Source organism: Xiphophorus maculatus, chromosome 16, assembly GCF_002775205.1.
Source record: "Xiphophorus maculatus strain JP 163 A chromosome 16, X_maculatus-5.0-male, whole genome shotgun sequence".
Classification (NCBI taxonomy): Eukaryota; Metazoa; Chordata; class Actinopteri; order Cyprinodontiformes; family Poeciliidae; genus Xiphophorus; species Xiphophorus maculatus.
Window position 1 is genome coordinate 1,967,983 of NC_036458.1, and position 16,724 is coordinate 1,984,706.

Below are 16,724 nucleotides of genomic sequence, written 5' to 3' on the forward strand. Positions count from 1 at the left end.
AGTTAGCTGCAAAGCTGCATATACGTCTGAAACGAGTGCTGTGGTAGGAGTGTCATTGGTTCGGTGTTTTGTCTTTGTCTTCGCTGTGAACTGTGGATCAGAATGAGCAGTAGGTAAACATCAGGAGAATACGCAGAACGGCAACATTGCACACAGCCCCTACTTTCTATTCCTACGTCTACAACAGTTAATACGAGAAACAAATCAAGATCGGTTCATTTGTTTTGCACAAGTTACTGCAAATGTTGCTATTCTCAGACCTCAAACTTTTTTTTTTGGTTTGCATAAACTAAAGAAGAGGCAGCTTGATCTCTGACATGCTTTTTTTTTTGCATCACTGTTCCAAAGTAATGCTACGTTCTTTGATTTGAAACAAAATAAATAAAAACACGGTTTAAAAAGGTCAAACCCAAACAGATACACAGAGCTTCATGGTTCCCCCTAAAGAAAAACACACCAACGCTGCTGCAGGAAGTGAAATGTCCACATCTGCTGCCACAAATACTCACAACAGCACCTTTTGTGAATTCATCCGCTGCTGAAAATAGTCCCCAAGGAAATGCACTTGAGCTCACTTACTATTTGAGTAACATTTGCTAAAAACTACACGTTTTTGTTTAGGTTTTTTTGTTTTGTTTGTAAAAACAGTATAACTAAGTCAGAGATACTGAGACACACACATTTTTTTCACTTTTTCTCAAGATTTGTTGACAAAACTAAAACACGTAATAATACCAGCGTCATCCCATCAGATTTGATCTGCTAGTAGCTAACTAGAATAAGTACACAACAGTGTTCTCTCAGAAAATGTGCCCATCACACATGACATCAAGTGTTTTTGTTGCAGTATGCATAGATAATTCAGTGGACGAACTCCAACTATGTGACGAAAAGGAGGAGGAAACGAACTGTGGCTCTTTATCTCTGGCTCCCTGGAAGTTCCCGGCAAACTAAAACTCCAACCTGCTCCTGAGTTTCCTGACCCACCTCCAGTCTGCGGAGCTGAAAGTAGGCCAGAACAATCAGTTGACTCTCAGAAACAAACCAACAGGTATGAAGATGCTAAATCTGCAGGTGAAAGCTGTATGGGAAAACAAATGACCGACTTTACCCCAATTAGACTTCACAACAGTTAGTTGCCATGATATAGATACTCTGTAATATATGGGAGGCTGTCTACAGATGAGCAGAGGTCGTGTGGGTAGGAGCCCTGATTCAGAACAAGTCTTTTTTGTTTTTGTTATTTTTAACCTGAAAGAAGATGAAGTTAATCAAGAAGTGTGAGGTGAGATTTACTGTACAGAATATTAACAGTACACTGTGTAGTTTTGTACAGGAAGTCAGAAGCTTAATCTTTTCTTTCCCTCTTCATAAACCACCACTAACCAAGTAGCATACCCTGAACTCTCAAACTAAGTTGTGCTTCACCCAAACCTGCTCACCTCTGATTTAAAAAAAAAAGTAAAAAGTTTCTCCTCAGGGCCAGCAGGTTATATCCAATATGCAGTAAAACTAAGCGGCCGCTCGCCCACCGGGGTCAGCGTGAGACCGGTACTTCGTAAACCAAGGCCGCCACAGGAAGCTGCGAGCTGGCCTCCTTCAGCGCAGCTCGTTAAAGCGGCTGAAGAGCGAGCGCTTCCTCTGCAGCCGTGACTGAATGAAATCTGGGTCACGTCGATACGCATCCAGGCTCCGCCGTCATCCCAGAGTCCCGCTGTCTCCTGATCAAAGAGCACTGAGCCTGCGCCTTCAAATCATACTTTGGTTCAAGTAAGAAAGAGAAATCAATATTCATAAACTTTTTACTACACCTTGCACTAATTAGGAAGTCTTTGCAGCTCCAGTGAGGGGTCAGAGTAACTGCAGATGTAAACCGTTGTCTCGGAAGGGCCGGCGGGTCGGTGAGGAGGCGGGATGTGACGCTTTGCTCTGACGATGGCGGGAATCCAGCGTGTGCTGTTGGTCTGCGAGAATCTGCACAGTGCGTGTGTTGGTGGTACGGGTGGGACTCAGGGGAGATCAGTTCACACTATCACCGTCACACTTTCAGTCATATAGCACATGATCACATGTTACAGTAAATATCAGGGACATATTTAGTTGGAGGGGGTTCTGATAACTATGCTCGGGGGGCCGGAGGATTTCCTGCCACCCCCTCTATTCCCTGACATCACCACAGCCCATATAATAGATATGTATATATATTTATATACAGAAAAAAGAATACATACTCATCGGACACCCTAGACATTAAAATACATTCAAAAACTGAACCGACATTCTTGATTAAACACGTTTACAGTGACTCTCCTGATATAAAGAATTAAGGTTCTGCTTTCACAAAATTAAAACTTTTTTTTCTGTTCAAAAGTTTTGAGTGCTGAAAAAAAAACAACAAATATTCTCAGAATACATTGACGAAAGAAATCACATATTTCAGCCCTCGTTCCTTGATACTGTTGGATGGGCACTACTGTATTTCTATAATGTTTTATCTAGCGACACAGTCTATATGCCTCAGGCTTGTGTTTTGGTTATGCACCTGCTGATGTAGTACAATGGGATTACTCGATTATAATTCAATTTGTTACATGGATGGTGATGAGTTATTCTCGTCGGATGGGAACGTGCATCCTTGGTAGTTGTACGCACCTTGTTTTCGTGTTGGTCTGACAGTTCATCCGTCGGTGCAGAGTGACACAAAGGCTTGGGCTCGGAGTCTGGCAGGTGGATAAAGTCAGCGGCTTTGGCGCCATTTTTCTCTCAGTAGTCCTTAAGTCAGTGACCTCTGCTGGGGCGTGGAGAGGGGCAGACGGGGAGGCTCGGCTGTGTACCGTGTCACCGTCCCGCCGTGGCTCACCCCCCCCACTCCCCAAAGCTGTAAACCAGTGACTCTGCCCATTGGGGAGGGCGGGGATGCCCAATGGTGCTGCCAAAAAGGAAGTGACATCACGACAGTATCCACGGGGGACGCTGCTAACAGTAGGCGCTGCGGGCCGACGACGCCACAACAAGGAGGAAGCGGCGGCGTCATCTTCGTCGGCCCAAAAAGGAAGAAAGGAAGGAAGGAACAGGGCGGAGCCACGAGACTCCGCCCACAGGAAGTACAGCGTAGAAAGTGCTTCTGCCTGGATGCCGAGCTCTCCCTGCCACCTTTTGTTTCTTTTCTTTCGTTTCTTGTTTTTAGTTGTATTTTTTTTTTTTACACGACCTCGGTGACAGAGCAGTGTGCCATAGAGAGAGGAGGCGGGGGGCGGGGGAGGTCGTCCTCCCTCCTCCTTCCTGCATACCACAGAATCAGCATCAAGGGCCAACTGTTCATCTCCCTTACCAAAAAACATAAAAACAGATTTGTACATATATACTGCTTTATACACACGTTTTTTGTTTTTTTTTTACCATTGTAAATCACAAAAGTATAGAAAAATAAAATGTTTTATAATAACGGGACACTTCCTTCTCTCTCTGTCTTTTTTTTTTTTCTACCCGGCAAAAAGGTGGTCCCTGGTGGAAACTGGCTCACTCCATCTGTCAAGTTTGTGGCTGGTTTGACACCACTGCCGCGGCGCCACTTTGTACGCCTCCCGTCTTCCGTCGCCAGCCTCAGTAGAGGGACTCCTTCTCGTCTTCTTCTTCTTGTGTTATTTTCTTAAAGCTAGTTCTCCTCTCTTCGTTGTTTTCATCTGTGATGTCCATCAATACTGAGTACAGCTCTTCGTTTTGTATTTACTAGAAACAGGGGAGAGAAGCAGGGAAAACTGGTAAATACGCAGAACGTGATGACTCACTGTGATAGACGTGCCAGTTTTCAACATGGCAAAACATGCAACAAATGTACAAACAGATATAAATATACAATTTTACAAGGAGGAAAGTTGAGGATGAGGTTTGAGCACAGAGTCATAACACCTGACATCAACTTTAAAGTTTGGAGAGAAAACATCTTTTGTAACGCAGCATAAAAGAAGCCGCTGCTGTTGCTGCTCTCGCCAGAATAAAGATCAGAGTCAGCTGTAATCATACATGTGGAGATCGGCACTTTGGCGGAGCGCAGAGAGAAATGTTGGCGTAATGGGGCTGGATGGAGGCGGAGGAGAGGGGGCGTGGTGCGAGGGGGCCGTCCCAGGACCCTCGTCACGACAGATGCTCACTAATTCGCACTGATCTTCAGCAGCTCAGTGGAGCTTCTGATAAAGAAATGTGGGAATGAAAGAAGATGAGGCGTTGATTTGGAAATGGCTTTGTAGTCCAACTTCCAATCCGGAGAGACAAACAGTGAAGTGGCGTGCTCAGTCAGCACCCATCCATCTCTCTGTTCTCATAGAGGACTGGCCCAGCGTTTCCCCGCCGCTCTCCGTTCCATACCTCAGATTTACTGCGCGCTCACTTGGGAGCTGCCATACAAAAATATCCACACGCAGTCTTACAACTCAGCAGGGAGAGAGCACAATGGGCTGGAGCTACATATAGTCCTCGCTGACAGGCTGCCTGGTCCTGGAAGGACTGCAGACACAAATATATTAATCACACGCAGACTTGAAGGATTCAGGAGAGGGTTAGTTCAGGTGTTAGAGTCTGTGCTTCTTTATGAAATCTGCTAAAACCCGATGGGTCTGAGCCATCCAGATACCGTTCTAGAAGGAGGCTGCGGTATTTTCCCTTTGTTTTATTAATTTATAGTCACTAATAACTTTTTATATCTAATCATTAAGCTGTTCAGCAGCCACTAAACTTCTCTGTTCATCGTTACTAAAGCATAGAGCTGCCTTAACCTTTATAGTTTAGAGAAATTTATCACATTTTCTTTACTTTTTAAGCGTAATTTTATGCTAATTAATAAACATTATAGCAATTCGGAGATAAATATATCAACTGCATCATTAACAATGGTTAATGATTGCATTTCGGTCACAATTCAGTTAGAATTAATGGCCCTGAAACCAAATGATGTTTGGCCTAGTTCAAGCAGACCCACTAGCTTTCTTATATGGGTGCTTCCTGTTTGGGTTGTCATACCAACCATGAGTTAATCCATATTAATGTCTGGAATTTTTTGGCACCAACACTTGAGACCTCTAAAAACACTTATAACTGTTTATATTATTAGTTAAAACACCAAATATACTTTTACATTTTACAACATGTTAATTTCCTTTTGTGACCAATAAAGTATTTTTGAATTGAATTGAACCCGTCTGGGAAATTCTGCAGCAGCTAACATTGACAGTCTTCCTTAAGCGTATTCTTGGGGATTCAGCCAATCAGCACAAAGGAAAACGAATGGACTTACCGTTTGAAAAACGCCAACCAATGGTGAGTCAAGTATGGCTGTAACTTGTATTTCAGCTTCCCAAACTGCTTCTTTTTCTGAATGTTTTCATTTTACGAAAAATTCCACAAATAATTTGTGAAATCCATGAATACTGAATTATGAATAGATGGTGGTTCATCGTACATTTCCTGTAAATCTTCATTTAGTCTGGAGTTTCCAATCACAACACAACTGTGAACAGCTTTGTGTCAACAAAGGTGAAAATGTGATTTTAAATGGCGTAATCTTTTCTTTGATAATTCACTAATATTTGCTGTTCAGTATTCACAGAATTTTCTATGGAAGTAATTGACAGAATTTTCCAGATGTAAAATATTTGAAAGAAATTGCAGCGTGAGAAGCTGAAATACCTCGACAACGCTGCTTGACACGTGATTGGCTGGCATTTCAAAAGCAGCCAATCCAAGAGCACCATTCAGTTTCCTTGTTGCTGATTTGCTGGAGCAGATAAGGAAGACTGTAGAAAAGCTGATTTCCACTGTGCGTATTGATTTATATAAAGATATCATTTGCATTTGAACTATTAAAATAAGCAGCTATGAGTACTGTAGGATAGAAATTTAAATCATTGGTAGTGAAAGAGAGTACGAACCGACTCTTGGTTGGTAGGAAATGTTCTGTGGCTCACGCAAAACCATAGAAACCATTAATGTGTTCTATATTTTCCCTTTTTCACTCTGCCATGCAGAAAACGTTGACACTAAAACAAAATGGCGGTAAGAGTCAAAGAAAACATGAGCTTCTGTTGAGAAAGAGGCTCCAGTCTTTCTTTATGCTGATGATATTGTAGAATTACTAAGTATTTCCGCTAATCATGAAGACATAAACATATTATTTTTCAATTAGAGGAAGGTTTCTCCATATGAGGAGACGTTAGTCAGGGCTGGGACATTTGCAGCTTCCTGTTTGTCTGGACTGTTGTTGATTTGCTGATTCATTTCTTCTGGTTTCTGGATAAAGTTATGTATTAAAATACAGAACAAAATGCTGCTGAATTTACTATGTTTCTGAAACATTCAAAAATAATTGTAAGGGCCTATTTAAAGCTCTTAATGAAACCACATTTATCAGTATCTGCATGGCCAGACGCATCCAAGCATGAATATTTTTTCTTTCTGTGAAAAACTGAAACAGAAAAACAAAGAAAAAGAAAATTCACCAAAAATCGAGTTTTTCTCAAAAACAAACATCAATGTGTGAAGGCAGACATAATGTTCTTAGAACTGCTTTATTCTGACACTCAGAAAACAATCAGTGGTTACTTATATGTCACATACTGACAACAGAAAGATCTCAAGAATAACTAAAAGTTTCATTATAGTAAACCTTTTACCTATGAAATTAATCTCAAAGAAAATTACTTTACACCTTTCAGACAATATATTCTCATTATAGAAATTACATAGAGTTCAAGAACAGGTTGAGCTAAGTTGAAAATACACATATAACCCCACTTCATATAGGAATACATATAAAACAGTTACTCAGAGAATCATGATATAGTTTGTGTGTATATACATTTAAATGTATTTACAGGTGCTGCAACTTTTTTGCTTGGTTTTCTTTTGTACAAATATTTTTAGGTGGATTAATAAACTCACCTGCCAGCTTATCAGGGCTTAGTGGATACTTGTAAATATAAACGATGCATAAAGAGTATTTTCTTCTCATATGTAAACATAGCTCAGTACTACTATTAATAAGTGTAAACAAGTGGATCAAATAGAGGACTGGTTGCATATTAAGCTGGTTATGAAGTACAACAAAAGCAAACAAACCTAAAAGTTAGAGTCTTTGTACTATAAATTCACATTTGACTTACTGTAAGCATGATAAAATGCATTAGATCTTTACACTATAGAATGCTAATTAATATTATATCTATAACATTTAAGCCTTGATAAGCTGACATTGAAACAGCTAATTTGAACTTTTTCTGTAAACTGTTGACAAACCCGTGCAGACTGTTAGGAGCGGCTCCTGACATCGACCCACTCGTCCCGGAAATAACATCACATCAGGGGAAAAAAGGAAAAGGTTTCTCTCGCAGCGAGATGTTTGTCGGGATAACTTACATTCACAAACACATCTCCATTTCCTCTTAATTGCATCGCATATGCTAATGCTTTAACATTCAGTGTAATTACCAAAAGCGAATTAGTGTATCACCACACTCTGATGACCGTAATGGATTAAAAAGTCCATTTCAGCAGTATGAACCACAAATCATTGGGAGAAACTATTATTAAAGCCGTAATCTATTTACAGAATAAAACATCTCCAAACTAATTAAGCTCCTTTTAAAATTACCAGAGCAACAAATCTAACAGTTTCCATGAAAATCTACTCTGAATGCGGAGCCAGAATGAAAAGCTGAGTCATTTAAACACAACCTTAGTCATCATTCTGATTTTAATATTTGACTGCAAATAATATTGGTTTTGCATTTCTGATATTAAAAGTAGTTGTCAAAATTCGCTCATAGATGCTTGATGGACAACTTCAACACAGATGCACAGAGTTTGATGGTAAATTTGCTCTTTGTCTTCACATCAACCTGGCAGCTCCTCTGGTAATCAGACTGATGAAGGAGCGCCGCCATTTTTCCTCTTACACTGTGAAGGTTTGCTTTAAACCCTTCATGTCCAAGTATCAATACAGAAGACTTCCTGGTTGCCAAAGTATGAGGGAATATCAACCAGTGACATTTTCCTGCAATCAAAACACATACCTTTCTAACAACAAATCTGACTACTGTATGCATTTCATTAACATATTGGATGCTTAGTTTATTTTTGAGCCAGTAAAACCAAAGTTTTTTTGGCCCTCAGGTCTTGACTTTGGCCCAGGTGACAAAAGGTTTGGACCAAGCAGAGAAAAACAAGCTAAATTTAATCTGATTTTACCGATTAAATAATCATCAGAAATGTTTGCGAAACCAGAAAACGATTTTATATGAGGCTGCTGAGAAGGTCCAAATACTCTACAAATATATATTTACAGAAAACGTTTCTTTACGTCTAGAAATACAACAGATAACTTACTACTTTATAAATCGTTTTTATTTTATGTGAGAAAATGCTATTTAAAAAAGCTAATGTCAGATAAGAAAATCACTACAAAATGTTTTTTAACTTTTCATATTTTCTAAACAGTCAAAGTTTAGAAAATGATTCTGTAAACGGTTATTGATCAACAGAAGCTTTTTATCTAAGGGCTAAATATGAAAAACATAATTACATTTTTCTTATTTATGAAGGAGATGGTAAAGAAAATGTTTATCATCCTTCTGTAGGAGTTGTAATAACATTATATTCTTAAAACTGTTGCTAAATGTGATGTTGACATTTGAACTCTGCAGTTGATGAAAATGTAAAAATAATTTTGTTGGAGACGTGGTGATGTTATTCCAGGGACTCTGAGTGAAGTCACGCTCTCTTCCTGTTTGTTTCCTTCCTCCATCACAGTCAAACATTCTGATGCATATTCATATATATTTTATATCTATATAGCACGTCATAGGCACACACATTCAGATCAGAAAAACAGAAAAAAGGTCGGTTTCATTCCAGGCTAGCTTGCTAATGGTGGCCACTCACTGAACACCCACTCATGAAACTCTCCTGTTTGCTAAAAATAATTCTCAAAGTTTGTTTTGCTCCTTATAAAACCCCTGAATGGTGGGGGCATTCACACTAGCATAGAAAAGGAAGAACAATGTTTTTTTTCTCTTTTATATCCACATAAAGATCTTCTTTGACTCATGAGATAATGAGCTAATTCTCTTTTTTTTCTGATATACAACATTACTCTGTCATTTTAACATTTTGACTAAACATGACTAGCTGTATATGAGAGATTTCATAAATATGTTACATCTCAGAAAGAAATAAAAAAAACAAAACAAAGTGCAACAGACATTTTTTTTGAGATCACAAACACTTGTGTGAGTACATGTAAAGTAAATATTATTGGCAATAGCTTTGATTTTTCCCATAGCTGCACTGAAACCAGCTAACAGTAGCTACACAGAGATTTCCTTTAAATCACGTAGCACAAGTAGAAGCCAATGACTGGATGTGGACTAGCTCTACGTCTCCTAACGCCTGGGTGCTTTTGGGTTATATCTTCCTGTGTAAAATGTCTTATACAGTAAATGTCTATCTATATATTACAGAAGCTGTAGCTCAGAACAGTACAGTCTTATTTTATCGTTCTCTCCTGGGGTCTCTAACAGAAAATAATAAGAACATCTCGGCTCCGTAGAGGTGGAGCGTGCTGGTTGCGGAAGAAAACAATTGTCCTGAATGCTGAGGAGTGAGCAGCTCTGGATCTTAGTTTGTGGACTTTAGTTAGCTTATCCTGAGGTAAAACATTTTGTGCAATGCTTAAAGAAAAGATCCCAGTGACTGGCGGAGGGTTCGCCCCTCCTCTGCGCCGTGTCTTGACTGTGCGTGTGCGACTTGATGTTAATAGTGAGAATATGTGGCCGAGTCTGCTGCAAACTCAGCCCCCATGCAGCTAATTCGCTCAGACGGCGGTTTAAGGGGAGGAACTGCCTGCAAACTGCAACGCTAACGCCACCAACCAGTTGGCTCATTCAGCCGCTGATGGGAGGAGAAACAGCGGAGGATTCTTATCTTGATTCTCCAGAGTCAAAGGCGACGTCTTCAAAGTGCCGGTTTCACTCTAATGAAAATCAAAAAACCAGAGAAGCTCAATGTGCAATAACAGCAGCAAGAAAAGTTCTTAAAGCAACTTGTGTCGATCCGCTAATCTAATTTCTCTACAGTAATCCATTACAACAGTCGTGTAATAAATCTTATTTACAGGCTACAGTCTCTACTGATTTTTCATGGGCTTTATTTAATAAAACAGAGATTCTGCTCCTGCATGCTTTGCTGCGTTAAGTTTAGCGACACATTCAGGAGAACGCCATCTCTTCTGGTACGAGTGTTTAGGAGACGTTTACCAAACAAAAGGAAAAAACAACACAAAGTACACGCTTCATTTGGTTTGGTTTCAACACCGATCGCTTCCACAAAGTATTAGAAAAGCCACCGAGCATTAGCCGAGACGGGAATCCACGCTGCCGCCGGGCAACGCTGATGCTACTTCTTTGTTTTCCATGCTGTCCCTGAATGCAACCCGCCAGCGTTACTCCCCTAAAACACTCGCTGCTGCAGAATAGCTGCATGTACGGCGATTTGCAGCAGACGGGGCCACCATGTGAGCGCTGCGAGTCCCAAAACAGAAATCTGACCTTCATGACCCTTAACTCTGCATGCTGTCATACCACATTGTACAGCTTGTAAGGCTCCACTGCAAGTGCACAACAGTAGGACACTCTAAGGTTAAAAAAGGAACAAAAAAACCAAAGCAGTCAGAGCAGCGCTGTCTTTGAGCTAAGAATCACCAGGTTTGGTTCAGTTAGCTTCATTTCTGTTAAGAAGTGGATTGAATCACGAGCGTTGATCTGATTTCTGCTTGTTGTGTGTGAGACAGAAACAACCCGGTGTATTCTCAGTCAGATGACAGCGGCTGCATACACACACCTCTGAGCATGCACCATGCGTGCTGCAGTAGGCTCACATTGGTTATGGTGACACAGCACCCATATACAGCAATCAAGATAATGCACATGTGCATAAAAGTTTCCAAAAGAAAACCAGAAGCACAAAATGAATACAAAACAAGAGCAGACCAATGATGACATCAAAGAGGTTGTTGTAGAGGGTGTCAGGGGAGGGGCTCAGCATGTGGACCTGGAAGCTTTTTGTTTGATTTAGCTCTCCACCAAGGACCGGCTGTTCGCTTGTTACGTGTTTGACTTTTTTTTTTCCTTCTAAAGATAGTTTGTTTTTTTGTTTGGGGTAATGTCTCTCTGTCTTTTCTCGCTTTTTTTCTTTCTTTTAGTAGGGAGTGAAGCGACTGTACCCTCCTCTGTATAGGCTAGCCTGCAACATCAAAGATGAAAAAGTACCAATCAGTATTCAGGTGACAGCTTTAGTTGGATTCTCTTTCTCTGCAAATTTCCTTCCTTTAAACTTATTGACTTTCCATGTTGGAGCAACTTTCCGAATGGGAACGGTCAGCAGGCAGATTGATAGTTTGATATATTTAAGCCGATAATTGTTTTGCTGAATTGATTGCCTGACTTGATGCTCTCTGAGTGTGTGTTAGGAACAGGGTCAGCAGGAGCCGAAGTAGATTGGTGGACTCAGAGCTTAGCCAACGTAATTTATAATCTGTGGGAGCAAAGAAAAAAAAAAAAGAGCACTTTCTTAAATGAAAGTCATAGAAACACTAATCCCAGATTTAATAGTTACTTTAATTAAAATTAAAAAAATAAGTATATTTTTCTGCTGGAGAAGTCAGTCCTTGCAGGGCTGTAAATTAGAGGGAAGCAGAAGGAGTTGAGAGTTTGAATCACGGCTCCTTTTCATGTCTGCAGAGGTGCCTGCACCTTTCTGGGGGGGGGGGGCAAACCACCACAGGATATTAGCCCTTAGATTTAGCACCATGCTCAGGATATCTGGGGCAGACACACATAAAGCATGCAAGTGGGCCTATGCATGCACACCTGCACATGCGCGCACGCACACAGTCCCTCCTCTCATCTCTATGTGGTTCTGTTGCAATTAGGAAACTCCAAAGGCGGCCGTGCGCTTTCAACGGCTAATTTTGCCTAATTTCAGGGAGTCCTCTTGCTTGCGCAAAAACTTTTACCCATATTAGATCCGTCTGCAAGCTGGAAATGAGAAAAAAGGGTTTCCAACCTCAGAGGAACTAATTATTGTATAGCTTTTAAATGCAAAATGACTTCACTCTGCTGGAGGAGCATTAATCAAATATGATTAAAGAATTAGGAACCAAACGGGTCTCCTCTCTTTAGCTCAGGAGTTTATTAGATATTAGCCTCTGTGCAGAGCATCTCCCAGCAGCTTCACTGTTTGTTTAACACACATACACACACAACCCTACAGACACACACACTCTCTCTCGGGTCTCTGTTAAGCTTCCCAAGCTCCCAACACACACCAAACATTAGCTCTGATAATTTCAGGGGCCAGATCCCGTCGTCTATTTTCAATCAAGAGGACGATTTTTAGAGTGAGGAAAATGGAAGGAAATTTGGAGGGAAAAGAAGAAAGAATAAAAAAACATTCAAGCACATTTTTTTTAATTAAGTAAATGAAGAGGGAGAAAGAAATGTCTTAATTAATGAAAGCTTTTAGCTAGCAGCTGCACCGGGGAACTTAAAGCTTTAGATTTTTCTTTTTATTGCTGTTGAAAAATCGCATGCATGCCGGAAATTTGAGTTATTTCTCAAGCAGAGAGCGCGCCTCCGATCAGGCTACTGGGCAGAAGAGGAGGGCGAGGCGACTCCCCGCCCCCCTCTGTCTCGCTCTCTTGTTTATGTCCCACGGCACGCTGCTGCATGCGTCTCATGGCCCTTAATCTCTGGGTTTGGTCTGCGAGCCCGCTCCCATCCCCTCCTCGCCATAAAACAAAACCAAAGAGAAACTGTCAGTTTCAAAACAAGGTGATCTTCTATTTTTTTTAAATCTTTTCATCTTTGATGTTACAGTAGCTGCAAAAGCTAGCTAAAAACAGACATTAACAATTGAACTTCATCCCTTCAGAGGTTTGGCTGAATGGAAACGAAAAGATGAGGCAACTCGCTCGCTGGCGAGTTGAATGAGGTCGGATAAAAACAGAAAAGCTTGAAAAATGAAAACAAATCATTCTCATTACAGGAGGAACTCGAGTCAAACCAGTGATGCATGAGGTGAGAACGTACGGTTATTGCACTAAATGTCTGAGCCAACTTCCACATGCTGGGGGCTTCACAGTACTGCTCAGTTCCACTAGGGTGTGCCAGAGAGCATGGCAAAAACTAAATTAATTAATGAAAAAAATTAAAATTAAAAAATAGGTGAATAAAAACCAGAATGGCTGCAGCCGCTGGTCTTTGTCGTACAGCGTGTGCTAGCTACCGTCATGATGTCAGAGTCGGGGTGCAGACGGGAAGAGGCGGCGCTCTCAGAGACTTACCATGGTCCCCACACTGTATGTGGCAGCAGGGCCAATCGTGTGGTGGTAGGGGTCTGCTGTTGCATAGACTCTGCCATAGCTGCATGACAAGAAGCACAGAGAAGACAGTCATTGATCTATCACTGACGAACAGTTACGCATTCTTGTTTCATGCTCAACTCTTCAAAGTCTGGAGTACAATCGGTTATTTCCCTCCTCGGCCTCCTGGGCTTCCCGCTTTATACCAGGTAGATCACAAAGGACGGTTCAAAGGTTGGTGCAAGGCGCTTGTCTTTGCTCTGTCGTCTTGATTAAGTGAATAGGTAAAGAGCAGAGGGAGGAAAGCGGCAGCCGGAGGGCTGGGTCTCTCCCCCGGAGCTTGTTTACCCGGGCTGCACACTGGGCTCACGCCCTTGTCTTTTCATTGCTGCTGGTTTGGAACTAATCCTTCCAATTTCCTTCTAAGACAGGACAAGATGTGGCTGCCTCATTTATTTATTTATTTATTTGACTTCACATATTCCTCTATTTACTTTGCTTCTCTGTGTTTTTTTTCTCTTTCAGCGCTTGCTTGCAAATGAGGGTCTGCTCAGAGCAGATAAGGCACACCCAGCCAAGGACTGAGGGCACCGAATCAACCGGGAGTAAAAAAAAGGAAGAGGAAAAGCCCCTAAAGGAAACAACAAGACATCCAGCTCCCACGCCGTACATGAGGTACGTCGAGCTACATACGTTTGTTTAGGCCCAGGAGGACATGGAGGGAAAGGTTCTGCTAAGGCTGGGCGATGTGACTTAGAAATAAAATGTCTGATTTTTTAAATACCAAATTTGATTTCTGATTCTGGAGTTAACCTGAATTCAAAGTTGTAAAATACAAAACAAGATGGTGGTTCCAACATCACTATGGAAACCTAATGGTATTGGTGTAAAAAAATCAAAATGTTCTAAAAATGACATCTCCAATCAGAACAATTATGCAAAGAATCAGAAAAGGGGACACGGTGTTTTCTACTAAATGTGAACACTGCGACCACTAAACAAGGTTCAAGGTTATCCCATCTCTTTTTCTTTTTAATCTTTAAAAAAAGCTAGAAATATGTCGGTTATGCTAGCTTGACTTTGACAACTTTAACATGTAGATGTGCTGCAGAATTTGGTGTGTTTCCGTTCTGTTTACGAAACACCCACTCTCCCACACACACCCACTCTCCCACACACACCCACTCTCCCACACACACCCACTCTCCCACACTCTCCCACTCTCCCACACACATCCACTCTCTGACAGATAATTATTATCTGTGTTTAAATTAGCTAATCAACCACAGCTAATGTTCACGCGACTTATTAATAATCGCAAAATAACCATCAAGCCTGAAAACATAAAACTGTAACTGATTGTTATTGTGGGAAATGTTTGTCACGGAGCTGTTGTCAGTTGGTTGCTATGACGACAGGTCTGCGTATGGAGTAAAGTTGAGACGCAGAGCAATAAAAAAGCAGAATGACTAGTTTTGACCCGTTTTTCTGTGTTTTCGTTTACTAATCATCTCATTTGTTCAATAAACATCAAAGTATTTGGAACAACCATCAAATAGGATAAAAATATTTAACAACCTATATCTCCTACAGCGGCATTTATGTCAAATTAAATTGTCCAATATAAAAGATATATTTGTTCTCTTTCATCGACAGAAACCAAACTTAGATTTCTATCCAGGGAAAATTTATATTTTACGCAACAAAATATCTTCAGCTTCAACTTAATGAGTATTTTATATAAATCAGATGAGAATTAAGGAATATTTTCGTGACAGATTCCTGCTCATCTTGCATTGGAACATTCTAGCTATAACTCGGCGTTGTAATGTCGCCTAGCTATAGCAGCTAAGAGGAGATGTCCTGTATGGATGGTTCTTCTGGTGTTGCTCCAGAAACACTTTAAGACCAACGAGTCTCCAACTCAGCAGGTCAGACGGCCGGTCCAATGTGACCAGACCCCTCAGAGCCTCGGTGGAGCGCTGCGGGTCCAGACCTCCCTCACCGTCCTGAGCTCTGTTCAGTTACTTATGGGGCTTTGGTAATACAGCCTGTGAGCACTGTTGGCTTTTCAGATAATAAATGTTTCATATTTTACCAGGCTTTCACACGCCTTCCAAGATCCTGGTGACCTAGCGCCACAGATAAGTCCGATAAGGTATTGCTGAGACAATACAGACAAACGCCTATTGATCCAATGGGCATGACCGCTTATTCAAACGGAAACAAACAAACAAAGCACAACAAACAACCTGGGCGCGAATTATATTAAATCTCAGGGAAAGGTATGGGCAACAGAAACAGGAATTAAATCACTGAAAGAGGGGAAAAAGGCTGCTGTCCAATTCTGCTCCCGCCGAGCTCGGCTGCTCATAATTCGAGCCGCGCTCGGCGAGGCCTGATAAATCTTACATTATCGATATGATCTTCAGGCTCTCGGCAGGGTGTACGTTATCACAAGTGACATGCTCAATCCTTTCCAGATTAGATTCCCAAACCGGGCCAGATCCCGGCTGACAACAGCTTTCAGGGGCCGAAATGAATCAGCGCAGCCTCTCCGAACGGAGCGCACCTGAACCGGAGTGACATCACTCAGAAGCCGCTGGTCCGTCTCCCTCCACAGACCTGAGGCCATTCATAAATACCACAGTGATATACCCACTCTCAGAGTCACGACATATATCACCGCTCTTCTCATCCAGTCCAACAAGGTTAGCCTTTTTTCCCTGTGCATGTTCTTTAGCTCCGAGCTAAAAAAATACAGCGGCACGCCTAATGGATAAGATGAAATGAGAGGAAGAAAACCTCAGGAAACCCTAAATAACCTTCAGAGTATAGTAAAACGCTGATGAAGCAGCCACCATTCATCACCGCTACGTTTGGCCTGTAGATATGTTCCTTATTGTTAGGAAAACACTAATTACGTGAAGCTAAAGTCCAACCTCTGCTAGTCCTTCACTTCAACCAATTCTGCTTCAGTCAGTAAAGTTCTCGTTACCAAAGATAGCTTGTCGAACGTAGTATAGATGTTCCCATCATTCCCACCCGCTGCTGATGAAGAGAAATGCGTCTTCAACCAGTCACTACAACGGCTTTCTATGCAGAACAGATACAGGGTTCTATGTATTCTTTAAAAGTCAGTCAACAATGCCTCTGAGCATGGAAAATATTTATATTTCCAGACTTTTACATAAAAAAGGTGAGTAATATTCAGATTCATTATAAGTACAGTACATTTGGGTGGGATTTCTGAGCCGTATTGACATGGTGGTGGTGGAAAATTGGTATTTTTGTTTTGACCTTTGATAAAAACATG

The 16,724-nt window shown here is 41.2% G+C and overlaps 1 protein-coding gene across 11 annotated transcripts in view; it reads right to left on the reverse strand.

Moving 5' to 3' along the window:
- Positions 1-313: 313 nt before the first annotated feature.
- Positions 314-16,724, reverse strand: part of LOC102237105 (RNA binding fox-1 homolog 3) — a 538,118-nt gene continuing 521,707 nt past the window's right edge. For 10 of the 11 annotated variants that reach the window (XM_023348371.1, XM_005803183.2, XM_023348365.1 and 7 more), the window contains 2 exons: positions 13,391-13,469; positions 6,545-11,289 (listed from right to left, as the gene is read on the reverse strand). In XM_023348371.1, coding sequence (XP_023204139.1) covers positions 11,245-11,289; positions 13,391-13,469 — 124 coding nt within the window. In that variant the 3' untranslated portion in view covers positions 6,545-11,244. Of the gene's footprint in view, positions 3,730-6,544; positions 11,290-13,390; positions 13,470-16,724 lie in introns of those variants that run through there. The other variant, XM_005803185.2, reaches the window with a different exon arrangement.